This window comes from Melozone crissalis, unplaced genomic scaffold (assembly GCF_028551555.1).
Source record: "Melozone crissalis strain CALT ecotype California unplaced genomic scaffold, PUWL_Pcris_2 ptg000021l_1, whole genome shotgun sequence".
Classification (NCBI taxonomy): Eukaryota; Metazoa; Chordata; class Aves; order Passeriformes; family Passerellidae; genus Melozone; species Melozone crissalis.
In genome coordinates this window covers 430,960-452,907 of record NW_026535799.1, presented here as the reverse complement: position 1 = coordinate 452,907, position 21,948 = coordinate 430,960, and the positions used below count along the sequence as shown (strand labels likewise).

General features: G+C 51.7%; 1 protein-coding gene and 1 non-coding gene across 3 annotated transcripts in view; both read left to right on the top strand.

Moving 5' to 3' along the window:
• Positions 1 to 8,356: 8,356 nt before the first annotated feature.
• LOC128937692 (hydrocephalus-inducing protein homolog) overlaps positions 8,357 to 21,948 on the top strand; it is a 291,738-nt gene continuing 278,146 nt past the window's right edge. The window contains exons 1-4 of one of the 2 annotated variants that reach the window (XM_054277479.1): positions 8,357 to 8,730; positions 12,325 to 12,511; positions 14,246 to 14,345; positions 16,795 to 17,018. In XM_054277479.1, the coding sequence (XP_054133454.1) occupies positions 14,316 to 14,345; positions 16,795 to 17,018 (254 nt within the window). In that variant the 5' untranslated portion in view covers positions 8,357 to 8,730; positions 12,325 to 12,511; positions 14,246 to 14,315. Of the gene's footprint in view, positions 8,731 to 11,926; positions 12,512 to 14,245; positions 14,346 to 16,794; positions 17,019 to 21,948 lie in introns of those variants that run through there. The other variant, XM_054277477.1, reaches the window with a different exon arrangement.
• LOC128937713 (5.8S ribosomal RNA) lies at positions 17,137 to 17,289 on the top strand. Its single transcript, XR_008483071.1, has one exon. It is a non-coding gene; the product is annotated as a 5.8S ribosomal RNA (ribosomal RNA).

The following is a 21,948-nucleotide window of genomic DNA, read 5'->3' as shown; positions in this document are numbered from 1 at the left end:
CTTATTTAGATGAGGTCGTTCCCTATCTTACCTTCTTTTTCTTATCTGTTTTCAGTTTTGCTGCTCCTAATTTCACTGGTGCTGTTACTTGCAAACTTAATTTTTGCAACTGTTCAATGCAGCAGTCTAGTGCTCTTTCAGGATTCCCTCTGAAGGACCCTACAATCGAACGTTGCGTTAAAGGTACTAATTTTCTACACCTTACAGAGACTATACGTGATTTACCTTGAACCTTAATTCTATTCACAACACATTGTACTTCCCATCAATAATAAGCAAGAATTTTCTGTTCAGGAGACTCATAAAGATTTAAAGCTATATATGCATTTTGCCCTGTTTGTCTCCTTAATTCATCTTGCCAGCTTTTACCCCACGTGTGCTCGTGCTCACAAGTGTGACACCATAAATCCCATAATAATGATTGTTCTATCCAAAAAGTTCTATCACAACCCCCACAACGTAGAGCTATCCAGGCAGCACAATGTGGATTGTAACAGTCAAGGTAATGTTCCTTTGCTGGATTTGTTAAACGAAAAGTTGATAATGAGTCAATAAAACCAATCAGCTCCTGGGCCGTCCGATAGTGACGTGTCAGTGCTTTGTCCAACGCTTTCGAGTGTCCCTTCAACTGTAACAGTAGTGGTCATAGGACTAGAAACAGTTTCTTCCCCAGTCACTCCCTGTCCTCTTCCGTGAGGTGGTCCACCAGAGGCTGTATCAAAAACAGGTTTAGTCCACTTAGCAGGCACCCACAAAGGCCCTGTAGGTGAGGAAACACAAAGATATCCCCGACCCCAGTATAATACTTTTGCAGGTTTTTCCCATAATCCTGTAGTCGGGTTTTAATTTCCTGACCTGACCTCGGATGATGTTTAATTGCAGGAGGGATATCGTCTTCCCCAAAAATACATAAATGATTGATCACATACAGAACCTTAGCTAAACATGACTGTGGGTCCTTTATATCTTGATGCTTTTCAATATACTGCTTAAGGGTACCATTTGCTCTTTCCACTATTGCCTATCCAGTAGGAGAGTGTGGAATACCTGTCACATGCTTAACAGACCACTGATTCAACAATTTCTGGTCCCTAGCACTCACATAAGCTCGACCATTATCCGTTTTGATACTCTTTGGGACTCCCATGACAGCAAAGCAACTTAACAGGTGCCTGATAACATGTGTAGCTTTCTCCCCTGCTTGAGCCGTAGCCCATATGTAATGACTATATGTATCTATAGTGACATGCACACACTTAACTTTACCAAATCTAACTATATGTGTAACATCCATTTGCCATTTCTCATTTATTTCTAAACCTCGAGGATTAACTCCAATGCCTAAACCTATTCCACCATTATGATAACTACATGTTGGACATGCTCTAACAATGGCTTTAGCTTCTGACAGACTCAGCTCAAAGTGCTTTGCCAATCCTTTTGCATTTTGATGATATTTACTATGTGCTTCTCTGGCCAATGTATGCTTATCAATAGGACAAGAGTTATCAATGGGTAGGGTAACCAATTTATCTGCACGTTCATTCTCTTCTCCTAAACCTTCAGACCATTTATGACTCCCAATATGAATCTCAGAATACAGTGCATTTCTCTCTCGTAAAGCTTTCCTTAATTGTATCAATAACTCATACAATCGTTTATTATTCACTTCCTTAATTGCTGCTTCCTCTATTCGTCTGACTACTCCTGCGACATACATAGAGTCTGTGACCACATTTAAGGCTCCTGTAAGTTAGACATTGCCCATACTACTGCTAACAATTCCAAAGTTTGTAAACTATCTGCAGGATCTGCTGTAAGAAGTTGATGCTTCCATTGTCCTTTTTCTTGCCAGGTGACAGCAGCACGCCTTGATTTCTTTCCTGCATCTGTAAAAGCTGTAATAGCTCCTGTATCCAATAATCCATAAAGGGTTATGCTTTGATGCCCATGGGTCATTTCCACTTTTTGTTTTGGTCTATTTTGTAAATCCACAGTTAAAAGTGTAACACCAGTAGAGCCAAAACCCTTTTTCATGCCGCGTTTGTCCAGTAAATGATAGTATACCAGATGTCATTTGTGATAGTGGTATTAATGGTGCAATGCGTTGTCCTTTTGTTATTCTAATAGGAGGATAAAGGGTGCAAACTATGATTTGTATTTCCCCTGTATAATCCTCATCGATAACACCAGGCAATACAAATAATCCCAGCATAGTTATTGAAGAACGTCCTAATAATAATGCTCCACATCTTTATCCATTTAATATAAGAGGACCCTTTACTCCAATTTGTATCCTCTCAGGCCGGTTCGTCATTAGTGTGACGTCTACTGCTGCTAATAAATCCAAATCGAGGCTCCCTGCTGTTGCTGGTTGCAGACAGGAGGTGACAGCGATGTTGCGTCGGCAGCTGGTGTCTCCGATGTCACGGCGGCTACTTGTGTCTGGGCGTGTATGTCCCTCATTGCCGCATCGGTAACACTTGATGAATGGTCTCGAGCTCTGCGTGTCCGCCAGTGAGCCGCTTCGGAGAGGAGCAAGAGCAGCTAACACCTGATTCTGAGCAGCTAACACCTGATTTTGAGTAGACTCTGCTTGCTTTTGTAACCCTAATCCTAATTCCTTTAAAGTTTCTGCTATAAATGCCTGTGAAGCTGTTGGCATTAATGCCATTCGCTCTAAAGCTTCCTCAATAGTCCAATTTGCCTAAATAGTCCTAAAGTAGCTAACACTCTTGCATTTGCCTAACAGGTTCACTTTTTACTCCAAACTGACTAACCGTAGAACGTAACTGGGCTAACAACTTCCAATCTAAGGGAGTATATTCCGCTATATTATGTATAAGGTTCCCCTGTGCATCATACTGTGGTGTGTATGTGACCGGACATGCAAGATTAGAAGCTACTTCCACCGCCTCGCCATCCCCCATCTGCATTACTTCTTTTGCCACAGCAGCCCAAGCTTCCCTTCTCTGTTTAGCCATCTCCCCCCATAGATCACGGTGTGCCCCTGGGATGGGATCTGGCTCTTTAAGGGTGCTATGCTGCTGGCACTTCGGTACCGAGACCGAGCTCTCGCACGGGGAAGGCGGTGGAGCAGGAGCTGACTCGCGCGGGGAAAGCGGCCCCCCCGCTGAGGCCGGCTCACGCGGGGGAAGCGGCCCCCCCGCTGCTGGAGCTGACAGTGAAACCGGAGTCGACTCGCGCGGGGGAAGTGGCCCCCCGGGAGCCGGCCCACTTGGGGGAAGCGGCGGAGGCAAAGGTGGCGGCGGAGGCGAAGCTGGCTTGCTCCCACCCCCACCATCCAACCCGCCTGAAGCTGGCGGCGGAGGCAATGCTGGCCTGCTCTTACCTCCACCATCCAACTCGCCCTCCCCCTCCGACAGGAAGGGTGCAGATGGTTCCACTGTATCTAAGGGAAAATTTTCCACACCATTTTGCTGGGGACCCTTAGGCATAAGTATCTGAGTTACAGAAGGTGCTAAGGGATCATCCTCACGACCATACCCTATATTCCTCTTATGAGCTTCTGTCGCCCTTTCTGCTGCCTTTCTCTCAGAGACCTGCTGAAGTAACGTATTATATACCACCCGCCATAACTTGCCAAATGTCTTTGCTGACTTATCATCATCTAACACTGTATCCCACAGGATATCCCCAAACCTTTTCCACTCTACTATCTCATGAACTATATGTGAATTAGCAAAAATTCCTTTAGAATGACCATAAGCTAATAACCCTGGTAATTCCTTTTTTAAATCTATCCCTTTTACTCCTCGCCTTTCTAAATATGAGGAGAAGGAATCGTATGTCGCTTGCCTATCCATACCTATATATCAGCGCGCGCTGTTGCAGCCCTTCCAGGCTCCTGTGACACGTAGAGACTTGAGATACCTTTTGTAATCCTCAAGGGTGCTTTTAAAATCCGGCACCGTCCCGGCTGCAAGGACTCTCACCCAACTTCCCCGACCGTGGCGAATTTATAATCCAAGAGAGTGAACGTTCAGAGTGCCTTTGCCCGCATTCTCCACCATTTGTCGGAGGAAGGAGACCCAGACACCAGTTGGTTCATCCAAGTCCAATTTATTGATCAAATACGGCGGGTTAAATATAGTTCTTAATAAGCTTCATACATATTGCAAAAGTTGAGCTCAGGATTGGTTAGTTACATATCAGCAACTACACCTACTTCTACATTCTTGTGCTTATTCTTCTGTTACATTCTGCAGATATTCAGGACTAATCTCACCTCCCTTTCCTCATGTTGCAGCAAGGCCATCCGGCATTCTTGCCTGTCAGCAGTCACTGAATCAGAGACTGCTGACCTCCCTCTTTCAGCTTAACCAGTGGCATTATGTCAGTATGGCCTTTCTCAGCTAACCAACTCTTAATAAAATCCTCCGCAGTCAGCAGGGCCCTGCTTTCTGCAGCCAGCTGTGCAGAAGAGGATATTTGGGAAACTTCCCAGTCTGACCCTCCCCAAGGCTCTCTGGCCATCACACTCCAGCCACCAGAGGTGTTCAGTGTTGGGAGGAGCCCCTCCACAGCAGTGGCTGCAGTGCCCCAATGGGCCCTGCTGGACTCCCCACACCCACCCCCTGTGTCCTCCCTGGTTCCAGCCCAGGTTTCCCAGAGCAGTCTCAGCTGTGTGATTCCATAAAGCCATTTAATCCCAGTGCAGTGACACAGGAACAGCCTGAGCTGTTCCCCCAGCAAGGGAGCCCCTCAGTTTTATCCCCTCAGTCTGCATGGCCAAGGCTCAAGTCTGGCTCTTCCTCCCGGGCCCTCAGCTCCTGCTGGGTCTCTCGGTGTCCCTTCCCCAGCGGTGCCACCACTCTTGGTGCCCTTTGTTGGGCTCTGTTGGCCATTCATGAGCTCTTGTCTCGGGCTCCCACCTGGAGCTCAGCTTGCATCAGGCACTGCAGCTGCCCCAGCCACCTGCACCAGGTGTGTTCACAGCCAGGAGAGGGGAGAGTGGGAGTGAGGTGATTTCAGTTTTGTCTTTGTTACCCAGCTTGCTGCTCTATTGGGAATTGCTGAAAAAGCAAAGCAATCGTCCCCAAGTGGAGTCTGGTTTGCCCATGGTGGCAGCTGGAGAGGGATGTCCCAGGCTTTATGTGAGCTCTTCAGTTGTATTTTTTCCTCCTATCCAGTCGAGGAGGGGGAGTGAGAGAAGTTTGATGGCCATTTGGCAGCCAGTCTGTAAATATTCTCAGTTCAGTCAAAGAATGAACAGAGACAATTTCTCACAAACTGAACCTAACAATCCTAGGAAAAAAAAAAATCAAACAATTATTATCTCTCTTTCTATAACCATTGTTTATAAAAATGGTTTGCTAGAGTGTACTATTCATAGTGCATCAATAGTGTGAGAGGTTTTCACCTTAAGACCAATCAGGTCTTACGTCCACTACTGTTCCTATAGGAACTGTATATTTCTTAATACTGTACACGAATAATAAAGTGTCTTTCATGCCTTCTGCATCATGGAATGAGTGGTAATTACTCCCTGGTCGGGACACCTCCTGCGTCGACTCCAGCCAAGGTCACTTGTCCTTTCACCATAGATTTCTTCATAGCTGGTCAGGATAACCTCCAGGATTTGAGTCTGAAGGAATGGAAAATGGTCCTTGCCTCTGAGGAAAATATGACTGGGGTTGAACACCAGGTTCTGCACTCTGCAAAAGCAGAAGGTCTTAATTTTTACCAAGGAAGATGAAGTGTGTGTCTGTGAGAATTCTCAGAGCTCCAGGGCAGACAAGATGGGTTAGGGACCAGCTGGGAGTGCAACAGAACATCTTATCAACTGCCTTATCTTCTCTAGTGCTGAGATGTTGCTCACCACAGAGATTTTGCCCCTCTTTTCCCTTGCATTGCAGAGTGAACCTAGAGAAAATGATACGGGAGACCACAAGCAAGGACTGAATATCTTGAAAAGAGCTGTGTTCTGTTTAGACAGTGATGGAAGGCAAAATCAGTAAATTAAAAAACCCTGAGTAGATCAGCGGTTTGAGTAGTATGAGGGATCTATGTGTCACAGAAAAGCTCTTAAATGCATTTTTTAAAACCTAAGGGGAAATATCATAGTGAAGCTTCCTCTTGTTCATTTTTCTTTTTCTTTTCAGGTGAACCTAATGGCCCCAAAAGAGGGAGTTCATGGCAGCATGACCAAGGAGGTCAATTTGAGTTCATAAGTAAGTGTGGACTCATGGCTCCCATTGCTCTTGCCTGTGCCCATCCTTGGGAACCTTGGATGGGATGTGTTATCCCTGAGAGAAGTGAGGCCAGTGGAGATCTCTCCCCTGAGCACGTTGCCTGCAGAACCCCTTCCAGAGCACAGCAGAAGGCCTGGCCTTTGGGCTGGGATCAGTTTGGGCAGAGGGGTGACCTCCTTTGACCAGGGACACATCCTACTCTAGCGGGGGATGTTGCTGAGCAGGGCTTTGAGGATCAGGCTGAAATGAATGTGCCAAGGGACAGTGAAGGGGCCTGGGAGGTTCCTCTCCACTCCTGCTGTGAGGCAGAAGGGTCTCACCCTCTCGTGGGTGTCTGTCCTCTGGTGGGACTGAGGCACCTGTATGGTGCCTGAGTGCTGTGGCAGCTGAGGCAGCTCCCTGGCCCAGGAGAGCCTCAGTGGGCCCGAGGGTCAGGGACCCCCAGCACTGCATGGGGCTCCTGGGCCAGCTGTGGGATGTGTTCTGCCCCAGAACATGCTCAGTGCAGCCCTGGAGTTCCTTGGGGAAAGGTCCTTGTTAAATATCCTGTCTTTGATTTTATTTTCATGTGCACCTGATGTCCAGTGTCTGTGGCTGCTGGCTGTCTGGCTCAGAAAGGTGTAGAAGCGCTACTCAAAGAGCTAAGTAAGTGTGCTGGATCCCATTGCTTGTGTCTGTGGCCATCCTGGGAACCCTTGGGATGGGATGGGATGGGATGGGATGGGATGTGTTGTCCCTGGGAGAAGTGAGGCCAGTGGAGATCTCTCCCCTGAGCACATTGCCTGCAGAACCCCTTCCAGAGCCCAGCAGAAGGCCTGGCCTTTGGGCTGGGATCAGTTTGGTCAGAGGGGTGACCTCCTTTGACCAGGGACATGTTCTACTCTAGCAGGGGTGTTCCTCACAGTTGGTAATGGTTTCAAAGACACAGCACATCCCTTCTGGGATTTCCTTTCCTTTCTTTGAGCACTAAAAGAGGAATCTCACCCTGGGTTTAGCTACAGTGACAAAAGGCAGAAGCCTTTCTGTGCAGGTGAGTGCCAGTCCTTGCCCACACTACCTGGAAACTGAACCCTGCCAAGCAGGAAGGAGATCCAGAGCTCTGTCCTGCATGAGGGCCCAGTGCAGTCAGATTGAGCAATCCCACCTGTCCATAAATTCCCATTTCCAAAGGCCTCCAGCCAGTCCTTTGTTACATTGCCCATCCCTATGCAGATGCCCAGGATGCCAGGGTGCAGAGATGTCCCAGCAGGGGCTTTTTCCCAGCACAAGCAGAAGGAGAGGAAACAAAAAACCAACCTGTAGAAGACCTAAGAAGAGACCTGTGGGAACCCAGAACATGCCTCTGGCAGTCCAGGATGGCCAGGACCCCTGCCAGGGGGCTCAGAAGCCCTGGCACGGAGCCCAAAACACCAGTGGATTTGATTATGACCCGTGGAGCAAATTACGGACCTTATATGAAGATCAGCAGGCCACAACAGTTTAAGCAGAATATTAGTGAAGTTATCATGGGATGGAAAAGTAGATTTTGGGGTTTTTGGTATGGGGTTCAGGAGGCAAGATGGAGGGAACTGGGTGTGTCCAGCCTTTCTCCTTCTTCTTCTTGGCCTCCATCTTCTGCTGTGATGTTGGCACTTACTGATTGGTTTAGAGTAGAAGCTCACTGTCTAACATAGGTGATAGGTATTGGAAAGTAATTGTAAACATTGTACACGTAGTTTTTAGTATAAAGACATAACACCGCCCCGGGGGCAGGCAGAGTGCCTCAGACTGTCCTGCTGAGCTGACCTCGGCAGGGCAGGAGAAAATTTTTTATAGATAAGATAAAATAAACAACCTTGAGACTGAGAAATGAAGAGCCCTGACTCCTTCTTCAAGCACCGGGCTGGGAAAAGAGACTTTGAACTTTTCTTGGGGTCACTCTGAGCAGCAAGAGACCCTGAGACATTGGCATCCCTGGTGGGCTCCAAGAGGGCACCCAGGTGGGCTCTTGGCAAGCAGCCACACCACAGCCATCAGCTGCTGAAACCCAGCCCGAGAAGGAAAGGAAACAGGCACTCTCAAGGGAAAAATCCAGAAAGAGCATCTCGATCTCTGCTGAGAAGATTCATTTCAAGCTTGACCCAGGAAGAGGAGGACCAGAAGCATGCCTGGAAACCCTCACCTGCGAGCTGCTGGACGGTGACCAGGGCAAACTCCGGACTGACCTTGCAGATGATTCAGCTTTTGGTAAGAAAAGTCAAAATTGAGAACATGGGGGGGACATGCTCCCAGGAACAACCCAGCATCTTGTCAGCCCTACAGGGCATGGCAGCCACACACCCTGTGAAAATCTCTGAAAAAAGATAAAACGGCCTTGAAGCCTTTATCCCCAGCAAGGGTAATGTTAGAGGCAATTTCGTGGAATTCCGCGGGGGCTGCCAGCTATCAGCAGGCAGCAGTATTCTCTCGAGGATGGGGGAAGTCATCCTGCCATCAGCAGGCGGCAGTTGCCCTTACCGACCAGGGAGGGGCAAAGGTAATCCCTAGCAAACAGGTGTGGGAGGAATTGGCATCATCTCCAGAGTGCCCAGGGTTCCATGGGTCCCCAGAACGCCCAGAACTCTCAGGGGGAGGAGGGCGGAGGGGGTCGGGGAACCCGGGGCAGAGCCGCTTCTCGGCGACTGGCGAACCCATGCCACGGCGGCGCCGGCCAGGAGCAGCCCGGGGGGGCCGCAGAGGCGGCCGTGGGGGCTGCGGAGGCCGGCGGGGGCCCACGGGGGCAGCGGGGCAGTCGCAGGCACAGCAGCGACGGAGGCGATAGCGCGCACGGCGGTGCCCGCGATCGCAGCAGCGGGCGGTCGGCAGCGTGCAGGGCACGGCCGGCGGCTGCGGGGACAGCGCCGAGCGGGGCCGCGCCGGGCGGAGCGCGGGAGCGGGAGGCGCGGGGCTGGCGGCAGCGGCGGGCGCATGCGCGATGGCGGCGGCGGCGGTTTCACGCAGGGGGCGCCAAAGCCGCGCGCGAAGGGCAGAAACCGCGCGGCTGCGGTGGCGGCGGGCAGCGGCACCCGGGGAACGCGCACGGGCCGCGGCAGCCGCGCCGGGCGGGATTGAGGCGGACAGGACGGGACGGCTGCAGCGTCCCTGCGACCGCCACGGAGCGCGGCAGGCGCCCGGTGATGACGCACAAACCCGGCAGCCGGAGCGGGGCGGGTTTTTCCCCAGTGCGCAGACGCGGCACGGACGCGGCCGAGCGGGGACCGGAGCCAGAACGGGACCGGGGCAGCGCCGGTGTCGGTCGTTCCCCAGACCGCGCCTGCGCCGAGAGAAGCGCCGGGGAGGCGCGGTCGGGGCGGGGGCATCCGCACTCCTGTGAGGGCACCAGCAGAGACCGGGCGCGGTCTGGGTGCAGAAGGTGCCCGAGGGACCGGCCCTGCTCCGGTCCCACGGCAGCGGGCACGCAGCCAGCCCCGGTAGCCAGCACACAGTTTCAGCCTCCATCAAAATCTCAAGCGGGAGATTTTTCGCGGGTGCAGCGCATGTTGTGTGAGGCGCACCGAACTCCTCAACAGCCCTGTCCCACAGAAGTGACGGAAACAGCATTTACCAGATGATCAGGCTTCAGATGCAAAAGATGGACATGTAAAAAAGCTGTCCAAAATCAGTGTAAAGTGAGAAAGCACACAGGCCTTTTCCCAAGATACAGAAAAAAGGGGAAACCAGTGCAAATCAGGGGTATTCCAAATATGAGGTAGATGGAAATCTTCTGTTGTGAAAAATTGCCTCCCAGGGAGGGAAACCACCATAGAAAGATAGAAGTATTAGTAATGATTCAATTACCTGAAATGTCTCTGAAAGCAGAGCATTTGAGAAATATCAATCACATCCTATCTGTGGGGTCACCAGCTGATTCTCCAATGGTCCAGAGTTTTGTTGGTATTAAGTTTGTAACCTTTGTTATTTTTGGATTTTATAGGTGATACTGATAAATAAGGATTGTTACTAATCCTATATTAATACTTTAAAAAAGTTGTCATAACCCCTTCAAACTCTTCCTGTTGATAAGTTGATTTTATAAGGAGAATTCTCAGAATTTATAAGAATTATGATCAAGGTATTGTTGTAATATTTACAGCCAGCTTTCATGTGTTTCACTGTCTCTGTGTGATCATCTACAAGACACGTGTCTCTTCAGAATCTTGTCTTTTTGTTTCTTAAACTACTCATGTTTTTTAGGTTTCTTTTAAATCCAGATTGCCAGTTTCATGGTTTTCTTCAGTTATTATTTCTTCAGTTATTGTAGAGTACTTCATCCGAGAATTCAAGAGGTTTGCTGTGTTTAAAGAATTTCTATTCTGACAGAAGTTTCGGAGGGATTCAATTCTTTAATGGTTTGATTGATCTTTAATCCTCAGGTTTCCTATTCATAATTGCTGTTTTTAAGAGTCTTGTTTTAAAATGTATTAAGTGATGTCCATCAATTAGAGATTGAACTCTGGCCAAGTTCTAGCTCTACTTGAATGGAATGATTGACAATCAGCCCAGATGTTTTCTGCATCAAAAAGTATTCAAGTTCTTTTGGCTTGGCAATTTGACCATGTATGATAGCTGAGCCTGATTTCAAAGGGAGTTTGGAGAAACATGAATCTTGACACGAATTCTCCAGCTCTCTGTTGTTTTAAAGTTCATCAGCGGTCGCAGACTCTGGGATGACAGTTCAGTGTTGTAGTAACTGATAATGGTGTGATTGCAGATGTGTCATTGGTTATGTGCATTATCTGATTGATTTCTAATTGCTGTTATCTTACATTTCCCTATGCAATATTGCATAGAGACTGGAACAGAACAGACCACTGTTTTATTTTCATATATGCAAAAAGCCAATCATATAATGTGCATTTTTCACAGTGCTGGTAGCACGTAGCTGCGACCCAACTTTGTCTCCTCTTCCCAGGGAAGTCCTGCTCCATGACCTTTATCTGCCTCCCCAGCAGCTCAGTGGTAGGAAAAGCCACTTGAAGTGGCTGGTGGATTCTCCCTCAGTTTTTTGGCAGAGGCTTTGAGCCAGGAGGTTCTCTTGAGGGCTGCTGGCTCTGGAAACCTCTCCTGAGCTTGCAGGTGTCGAGTAAAACTCCCTGCTGGGCCAGTGAACAACAAGTTATGCTCTGATCCATCTGGGACCCCCATGGCTTGGGGTCAGCCCTTGCTGGGGAGCTGCTGCTTGGGAGAAATAGCCACTCCCTTTTCATAAGTTGAGAGAAGTTTATTAAACCTTATTAAAGATGCAACAGAAGACTGAATAGAGAAAATGTTATGGCGCCAGGAGCAAAGGATTTTCCGCACCATGTGCTCTCCCACACAGAAAGGTTTTGCCTTTTAACCCTTTAGCCCCTCCCAAAATTCTGTCCATTGACCCCTTCTTCACTGTCCAGTGGTGGAGTTTACTTCCTCAAATCTTGATTGGAGGTCAGATGTCACCGTAGTGACAAGCCAACCCTCCCAAATATCCCAACCCTGGCTGTCCCTTGATAACAACTGCGGGGGTAAAAAAATTTTTCTTAACCTCTATACATGGTATTTGTCTGTTAATTGTGAGAGTCAATCATGGTGGCATTCACATTCTCTGAACAGAAACACATAATTCTCTCTCTCAAGGTTTTTTCTCCTGGAGAATCACAGAGAAAAGAAAGAAAACAATTCTTATCTCTATCATGTGGAATGTGTTAGGAAGATTATATACCTGAAGTGATTTGTCAGTTGGATTCTGCTGAGGATTGTTTTGTTTCCTTGGCCAATTGGAAAAAGCTTTGTCCTGGCTGTCTGGAGACAGTCACAAGTTTTCTTTAGTATTCTTTAGTATTCTTTGTAGTATAGTATGCTTCTTTAATATAGTGTAGTACAATGTAATATAATATAGTTTAATAAAGCAACTGTTCAGCCTTGTGAATCAATGGAGTCAGCTGCCAATCGTTCCCTGTGTTGGGGCATCCTGCTTTTTGATAAATCATCGCATTACTCATCTCTCACACTGCTGCTCCTCCCCAAGTGCTTTGCTCTCCTGCACTCACACTTCTCTCTGCCAATCTGTGGCTTATTAAACAGTCTGCTGGCTTTGTCTCTCCTGTGGCTGCAGGCAGCATCGATTCCTGCAGATATGGAGAGAGCTGTGGCTGGAAAAATTAATGGAGGGGAAAGAAACAGGGAAGGAGAAGGGCTCTTGTGAAGATCACACTGCCCTCCTGAGGCTCCTGGGGGAGAAGGCAAAGTTGCACCAAGACCCCATGCTGTTCTCTGATGACATTTTTTTCATTGAGCCAATGGTAAGTGATAGCTGAGACCTCATTTTCCTCCTCTTCTTCCTCCTCATCCTCCTCCCCCTCTTCCTTCTCCCACCCACTCTACCCCCGGCTGCAGTCGCTGGGCAGATCCTCAGCTGGCTCAATGTGCTGGGAGGGAAGACATTGAGTTTCTGGTGCACCTGCAGAGCTTGCCTAAAAATGCCAAATGCTAAAAGCATTTCTGCCCTGGAGGCTCAAGGCAGGGTTGGGAGCCTGACAAGGCCAAGCTGTGCTGCCAGGGCCTGAGCTCAAGGGCACTCTGTGCGTGTCCTTGCAGTGTCCACAGGGAGCAGTTCTTGTAGGTAGGGGCTCCCCCCACACGTGAGGTTCAGCAGAGGCTGTTGGAGCACTGCCAGGCCACATTCTGACCTGAAGCTTGCAATGGTTTGCTGGGAAAGTGAGGCCAAATTCAGCCTAAGACTAATCATGGAAATGCCAATCCCCTCCTGTAACCACGCCTTGCACTATTTCTGAGTGTCCCTTCCAGTGTCCTCTGTGAGCCTGCACACAAGGGTGGAAGGTTGAAATGGGCCTTTGGAGTTGTCCTGCACACAGGGACGGAAAACCTTTTCCTTTTCTGTTTCTGCAAGCAAACCACCACGTCCTCGTATCAACTAGAGCCCTGATTCTGAGTACTGGCATTGTGAGAGACGATGAAGGCCTGGTGTCTGCACAGTGCAACATCCCTTCTCATCTTGGAGTAAACTCTAGAATAATGCCAGCCTCTGCTTTCTTTCAAAACAGGTTAAACTAATATTTTTATTTCCAAGGTTCTGGTTCCAGGCAAATTTGGGAGAGAACCCCCAAAGGGGCTCCTCTAGGAAAGCAGATTCAATCAGCCCCTCCCCCAACTGGTCCTGGAGAAAAGACCTCCTTGAAGTGGAAAAAACCTGTTTATTAAACAATAAACCCTAAACAGTATTAATCAATAAAACCCCTTGCTGCTCCAAAAGAGATGACAAACTGAGAAAGTCCCTCCCCAGGTTGCAGCTCAGCTCACTCAGTCTCTGATCAGTCCCTCTGGTCCTGGAAATGTCACAGGCCAGGCCCGGCCCGGTGGCCACAGGTGGAGCTGCCGGTGCTCTTCTGGTGTTCAGTCCACAGCAGTTTTGAACACGTCCAAAGAAAAGGGAAAAAAACCCCACAGTCCAGGGAACTTCTTTGCCTCAGCAAGCTAAATTAACTAAAAGCAGAGGAGAGCTCTGTCCCGCTGTCTGTCCATCCGCAAACAATGCAGTCCAGGAGCAGGAGTGTGGAGGAGTGAATGCAGTGTCTGAAAACAAACTGCTGCTTCTTCTCTCCCCCCTTCACTCTCTGTAACAAGTCTTAAAGGTGCAACACTTATTATTCAGCATAAACAGAACAAGAGATTTGGGATAAAAGCATCATATAGTCAACCCAGGACAGGGATCATGTTCTCTTCTTGTGAAGAGCCACCAGTGCACAGTGGCAGTTGCATCCCACTGTAGCTGACAGCAGCATGATGTGACCAAGAGCCTTTGTCAGAGCAGCAGGAGTATTGTGGAGAGTGGGAGCTGAACAGCTGAGCATTGAGAGCTTCCAGCGCTGTGTTGAGCTGGGTTTGGAGTGTTTCCTTGGGCTCCTTGTGTTGGTCACTCATTACTAATGCTCTAAACAGAGACTTACAGAAGTGTGGTTGAAAACAAGAAATGTGAAGTTTGAAAACAACTGTTTTGCTGTCTCTTTCTGCTGTAGGAGGGAGAAATTGGGCTGAATTGTTTGGCCAAAATCAAGGTGACCTTCAAACCCCTGGAAGCACTGGAGTATGGAAGTGTGGCTTACTGCAGCATCTCAGGTACAGCTCCTTTGCCCTGCTTCTCTCCCCCTCAGTGAAGCCATGATGCAAGCCTGAGCCCACTGGGCTCCCATGGAAATGCTGGGAAGAGTCCCTGGTCAGCAGGGCAGTGCTGGCACATCCCCCCTGGCCCTGCAGGTCCCAGGGAGTCTCCTGTGCCAGGCCAGGGCTCAGAATGCTGTGTGTGCCTGACTGATCCCAGAACAGCCCAGGCAATGCAGGGAGAGGTTTTCATGCCATGGCTTTGTCAGCATTCCCTCAAAGGCCAGAGAGCTGCAGAGCAGAACAGCTTTAGTGAACAAGCACTCAGCCCCTGCAGGCCCCTGGCCTCCAGGATGATGGGTCCATTTGACATGGATCCATCATCAGGCAGCAGGAGCTGAGTTAGAATTGTGTTCCCTGAGCCTGGATCACCTCCCAGTGCCCAGACAGCAGCAGAGCAGAGGTGACTGAGCCCCCCTGAGCCCAGGCTGTTGGTAGAAGGAGCAGCCTTGGCCAGCACCTGCCTCTCTCCCTTTGTGGGATTTGAGCCCTTGCAGCTCTGTCTGTGGAAACAGAACGCAGTGCTGAGTGTCAGGAGTTGGGGACTTTGGCAAAAATGTCCTGTGCTCCTGGGCCAGGTAGTTTGGGAATTGCCAAACTCTGTAGGAGCTTTGTGCCTTCACTAAATGATTTCAAAGCTCCACTAAGTGCATGGGAAGGACAGCATAGAACCAGAGTATGTTAAGGATGGAATGGACCTTAAAAGCCTCTGGGCAGGAACACCTCCCCCTAGAGCAGGTAGCTCCAAGCCCCATCCAGCCTGGCTTGAAACACTTTCAGGGCTGGAACCTCCACAACAGTCCTGGGGAACCTGCTCCAGTGTCTCACCACCCTCAGAGTAAAGAATTTCTTCCTAATATCAAAGCTAAATTTCCTTTCTTTCAATTTATACCTGTAACTCCTTGGCCTGTCACTACAAGGCAGCAGAGATGTTTTAAACTCAGCAGACTGGTGGCTGAAATTGGAAAGCAGCCCAAGGAATGGGTTAGAAATTAGAAGTCAGCCCCAAGGCTGAGGGAAGAGGAGGGTCCATATCCTCTCCTGCAGCATCAGGAGCTGGTTGCATTCAGCTCAGAGTCAGGGACTAGCACTGAGGCAGCCTGGAAAATACAGTATAACAGAGGGAATGATTGTACTGCAATGGACATCTCTCCCCAGGCTGTGAGAGCAGGCTGCCCCTGCACCTCTCAGGGGAAGGCCAAGGACCCTTAGTAGAATTCAGCTCTCCTACTCTGTACATTGGGAACATTTTTATTGGCACCCCCCATGTCTATGAGGTGAGTAGAAGGGCTTGGGGTGGATACTGATGGCTCCTGAGGGAGGAGCAAGCCTGGTGGAAGTGTGGAATTGCTGCCGACCTGGGCACTTGTGAGCAGGGAATATTTGATGTACTGGTGAAATCTGAGAGGGTCTGAAAGGTGTGTCTGTTGTTCATGAAGCCCCAGTTCCTTCTTTGGGAATCAGCTGGGAGGCTTGCTGCAAAACAACCCCTTGGCACATGAAACAAAGCCTGGGTCAAAAAGGGATGTTCGGGGGCATTTGTGGCAGTGCCAGACACAAGGCACCTTTGGACTGGGCTGTTCAGAAGCAGCTGGAAGAAACTGGCTGCCTTTGAGCTTCAGTCCACTGCAGACAGCTTCCAGTCAAGTGTCTCCTGCTTATTGCTGCAAGTCACAGGAAAGCCATCCAGCCTCCTGGCTCAGTGCTGGCCCTTGCAAAGGACTTGCGAGTTCTTTCCCTTGCTGACCAGTCCCTCACCACACTTCAGCCTTGGTGCATCTCTGGCTCTAGAAAGAGAAAAGTGTTCCTGGGAATAAAGCAAAGCATTTTTCTACCTATTTGCCTCCTCCTCAATAGTGTCAAGTTTGCAAAAAAAACCAAAGAGAGAGCAGCTGAAAGAGGTAGAAAATGAGGCACTACATCATGCCAGACACTTCCAAAAGCTTGGCTGTGGGATGCAAAGACATGCTGAGTTTTCTTACCAAAAGATGATGCTGTCTATACATTTTGATGCTGATGCCTCATAATCAATGTATTGTTTTCATGACATGGGAAAAGGTGGATGAGTAGATGGTGCTGTTGGAGCTGTGCTCAGTGGGGCAGCAGCAGCTCTGGGGTGATTCCCTACGCACGTTGCTCTCAGGGCCAGGTCTGAATGAACTTGGTGATGCTGACCAGAGGTGCACTGCTCTGTGTCCATGGGATAACCCCAGGGTTGTGGACTCCAGTTCTGTGGAGTTGCTGCTGCTTTGCATGAAAACCTAAAGGCAGAACTTGTCCTGTTGTATTTTTTTTGCCATTCAAAGCATCGGCTGCTATTTCTGGGTATTAATTGCATCATTAGACAATAACTCACAAGAAGGGAAGATTCCACATGTATTTCCGCTTTGCTTTCTTGCTGCTGCAGGTGGAACTGATTAACCTAGGAGCTATTGATGCTCCCTTCACCTATAGCCCTTCAACTGCAAACGTGGGCTTCTGCTTCAAGTTTGTGCCTGAGGAGGGCATCATTGCACCAGGTGGTACCCAGACTGCTCAGATCTCCTTCAGTGCCACCATAGTGTGGAGGTTTGAGGAAGAATTCCAGTTCAGTGTGGCTGGATCTCCTATGTCTGCAATCCTGACTATCAAGTAAGGACAGTCAAAGCCAGGCACGCGCCTGCATGTCCTCAGCACAAGAGAAAGGGGCCACTTCATGTGAGCTGTCCCAGCCCCTCCACGGGTGCAGGATCGGTGCTGAAAGCCAGACAACTCTTAGCAGTGAATCACTCGGCTTGTGCGTCAATGAAGAATGCAGCTAGCTGCAAGAATTAATGTGAATTGCAGGACACATTGATCATCCATACTTTGAACACACTTGCAGCCCCATGTTCCTCCCAGGGCTACGACCGTCTGAGCGTTGCTTGATGATGAGTCGCCATCCGGCGGCCACCACGGTGGTGCGGCTGGGGTCACCTCGCAGGCAAGTTGACTGTGGTCAGCGGTGGTGGTGATGGTGGCTGGCCGGTGCCCGGAGGGAAGGCGGTCAGGGGTTTGGCAAGGGATGCGTTTCCCTCGGCGGCCTCAATTTTTTCCCTGTGACTCAGCAGGCGTCATCCTCGTCATGGCCGTCATCATCATTGTTGCCGCGCAGGGCCTTCATCTCCCTATATGCAGACTCAGGGACTGCTCCGTAGCTCCCCACTCCTGGAGTGAGCCACTGGGGCAGAGTTTGTCCTTGCAGCGCCCGTGCTGCAGTACGGTGGTGGTGGCAGCTGAGGAGAGTGAGAGATGGCGTTGAAAGCACCACCATGGGCCAAGAGAACGGAGAGGGCAAGAGGGAGATGAGGCGCAGACCTCACTCCCAGCCTCCCCACCGCGTGGGCGGCTGTCTGCAGGTGGGTACCAGGGCGGTACCGTGCCGGGCTGCTGTGCTGCCGAACGCGCGAAGTAAGAGCACTGGGGACAGATGTTCCAACCCCCTCCTCCTTTCGCCTGCCCTCCTCCTCTTCGGTCGTGGTCTCGGGGTGCAAATAGCACCATGGCTTTTCTCTCTCCCTCCACCAAGGCCATCACATGCCGCCACTCGGCTGATCCCCCATCAGGGCTGTCTCTGCCACACTCCCTTTTCGGTTCTCATCTCTGGGATGGGGCTCTCCGTCTCCGCTTCTCTCCCTCTGGCTTTGTTTTCCCCTGGCGCGCGGGCGCCAGTGGGGAGGAAGGTGAGGGTAGTAGGTGGGAGAAGCTGGCTGGCTGTTGGCCTGTTGGCATGCCGTTTCTTTAGGAGCAGCATGGGCCGGGCGGTGTGGCCCAGCTTTCGGCTTGCAACCTCAGATCAGACATGGTGACTGAATTTAAGCATATTAGACAGCAAAGGAAAAGAAACTAATGAGGATTCCCTCAGTAACGGTAAGCGAAGAGGGAAAAGCCCAGCACCGAATCCCCGCCCTGCGGTGGGGCGCGGGACATGTGGCGTACAGAAGTCCCCTTCCCTGGCAGTGCTCTTGGGGGACCCAAGTCCTTGTGATCGAGGCCGCAGCCTGCGGACAGTGTGAGGCGGTAGCGGCCCCCCAGCGCGCCGGGGCCAGGGCTTCTCAGAGTCGGGTTGCTTGGGAATGCAGCCCAAAGCGGGTGGTAAACTCCATCTAAGGCTAAATACCGGCACGAGATCGATAGCCAACAAGTACCGTAAGGGAAAGTTGAAAAGACTTTGAAGAGAGAGTTCAACAGGGCGCGAAATCGTTAAGAGGTAAACGGGTGGGGCCCGCGCAGTCCGCCCAGAGGATTCAACCCGGCGAGTTGCAGTTGGCCGGCTCGGGTTGGGCAGATCCTCGCCTCCGCCTCCCCTCCGTCCCCCAGGCGAACCCCGTCCGCGGGGGCGGGCTGGGCGGGGCGGGCCAGTGTGGGGACCGCTGCCCAGCCGGTGGGTGATCGTGGCTGGGCACATTTCCTCCACGGCTGTGCACCGTGACCGGATCCGGGTCGGCTGTGAAAGCCACCGGTGGGCAGGTGGCCCAGCGCCGCGCAAAGAGTGGCGGCGGGTGTTACAGCCCTCGGGCAGCAGGTCTCGCCGAATCCCGGGGCCGAGGGAAAGGACCGCCACCGCGCCCTCTTCCCACCCTGTCGACGGCGCCGTGGCAGGGGGCATTGTTTCCCCCCCTCTCACGGGAGGGCGGCATCCTCGCAGCGTGGTGTTTCTCACAGGGGTGTGGGGGCCGGGCCTGCCGGCCCATGGCGCCGCTGTCAATTGGGGCAGACTGTCCTCAGTGCGCCCTGACCGCGCGGCGCCGCCGGGCCAGGCTCATGGGCCGCGTGGGGGCGCCCGGAGTCCATGGTGACGTCGGCTACCCACCCAACCTGTCTTGAAACACGGACCAAGGAGTCTAGCACGTGCGCAAGTCAGGGGCCGTTGTCGAAAGCCCGCGGCGCAATGAAGGTGAGGGCCGGCGCGCCCCGGCTGAGGTGGGATCCCGGGGCGCATGTCGCGCTGGGCAGCCCCGGGGGCACCACCGGCCCGTCTCGCCCGCCGCCCCCTCGCGGGGCCGGGGAGGTGGAGAGTGAGCGTCCGTGCTAGGACCCGAAAGATGGTGAACTATGCCTGGGCATGGCAAAGCCAGAGGAAACTCTGGTTGAGGTCCGTAGCAGTCCTGATGTGCAAATCGGTCGTCTGACCTGGGTCTAGGGGCGAAAGACTAATCGAACCATCTAGTAGCTGGTTCCCTCCGAAGTTTCCCTCAGGATAGCTGGCACTCGGCAATGGGCAGTTTTACCCGGTAAAGCGAATGATTAGAGGTCTTGAGGCCGAAACGATCTCAACCTGTTCTCAAACTTTCAATGAGTAAGGGGGCCAGCTCGCTGGCGTGGAGCTGCACCATGGAAAGCGAGTGCTCAGCGGGCCACTTTTGGTAAGCAGAACTGACGCTGCAAGATGAGCCGAACGCTGGGTTAAGGCGCCCAATGCCGACACCCATCAGAGCCCAGAAAAGGTGTTGGTTGATCTAGACAGCAGGACGGTGGCCATGGAAGTCGGAATCCGCTAAGGAGTGTGTAACAACTCACCTGCCGAATCAACTAGCCCTGAAAATGGATGGCGCTGGAGCGTCAGGCCCATACCTGGCTGTCGCCGGCAGTGCGATGCCCGCGGGGGCTAGGCCGCGACAAGTTGGGCCGCTGCGGTGCGCCTCGAAGCCTGGGGCGTGGGTCCGGGTGGAGCTGCCGCAGGTGCAGACCTTGGTGGTAGTAGCAAATATTCAAACGAGAGCTTTGACGGCCAAAGTGGAGCAGGGTTCCATGTGAACAGCAGTTGAACGTGGGTCAGTCGGTCCTAAGCAATAGGCGAGCGCCGTTCCGAAATGGCGGGCGATGGCCTCCGTTGTCCTCAGCCGATCGAAAGGGAGTCGGGTTCAGATCCCTGAATCCGGAGTGGTGGAGACAGGTGCCATGAGGCGCCCAGTGCGGTGACGCAACTGATCCCACAGAAGCCGGCGGGAGCCCCGGGGAGAGTTCTCTTTTCTTTGTGAAGAGCCGGGCGCCCTGGAATGGGTTCGCCCCGAGAGAGGGTCCTGCACCTTGGAAAGCGTCGCGGTTCCGGTGGCGTCCGGTGAGCTCTCGCTGGCCCGTGAAAATCCAGGGGAGAGGGTGTATGTCTCGTGCCAGGCCGTACCCATATCCGCAGCAGGTCTCCAAGGTGAACAGCCTCTGGCATGTTGGAACAATGTAGGTAAGGGAAGTCGGCAAGCCGGATCCGTAACTTCGGGATAAGGATTGGCTCTAAGGGCTGGGTCGGTCAGGCTGGGGCGCAGAGCGGGGCTGGGCCTGCGCCGTGGCTGGATGCGCGCCGTGGCTGGACGAGGTGCCGCGCGCGGATGGGTGCGTTCCGCGTTGTCCCCCCGGGCGCCGGGCGTGCGCGCGTGCAGTGGTGACTCTGGACACGCGCCGGGCCCTTCCCGTGGATGGCCTCAGCTGCAACGGGCGCCGCCTGCCCCCCGCTCCGCCCGCCCTCCGCCTTGCCGCGGCCGGCGACCCAGCGGCGGCCACCATCATTGTTACCGCTGGCGGGCTTCCCGCAGCGCGCAGCCGGCACATGTGCAGCCACGCCCAGCCGAGCGGTTCGTGCGGGGTAGGGTCCCCGGGGGGGGTCCCCGGGCTGGCCCCCCGCCTCAGTCGGCGCCTAGCAGCCGGCTTAGAACTGGTGCAAACCAGGGGAATCCGACTGTTTAATTAAAACAAAGCATTGCAAAGGCCCAAGGCAGGTGTTGACGCGATGTGATTTCTGCCCAGTGCTCTGAATGTCAAAGTGAAGAAATTCAATGAAGGGCGGGTAAACGGCGGGAGTAACTATAACTCTCTTAACACATTGCCTTAGCAATGTCCATGAACACAACCCCCAAATGTTCATGCTCTCGCTTCGCTGTTTTCACCACAAGCTGTAGCAACTTGAGGTTTTCGGCACAACCTGATGCGCAAATGAAACCACGTTGCCGGGGGTTGATGGGACGTGCTTTGGACAGCCTCGCAGTAGCGATCCTGGAAAATAGCCTAATCACCACTGAACCAATAGTGATAGGCCTCCAGTTATTGATATCACCAAGCTTCTCTGCATCCGAAGACTTGGGTATCAAGACTGTCCTGCAGTCCCACAGCGCATCTGGAACAGTACCGGTGATAAGCCAGAGGTTGAGCATCTCAGTCAACTGGGAAAACTTCAGGTCTTTTGCAATAATCACACCCAAAGTGATCCCATCTGGCCCAGGAGCGGAGGTTTTACACATCTCTCTCATGTTCTTATCAATCTCTTTTTTAGTAATTAGGGCCTCGAATGCGGTGTTATCTGCCTCCTTATATGGAGGGAATTTCAGTAGGCAACCAAATATACCAGATGTATCCCACCTACTCCTTAAGTGATGGTGGACAACACTTGATGGTAATTGGCACTGAGAGGCTTCTATGCCGTCCAGGAAGACACGCGCGAGGCGCCTTCTATGTAACTCGTACAACAGTTGGAATCTCAAGAATTTTCCCCTCTTAATAGCTCTTTTGTGCATCCAATTTGATGGAGTTTTGGATGCTTTTTGGCCATGGG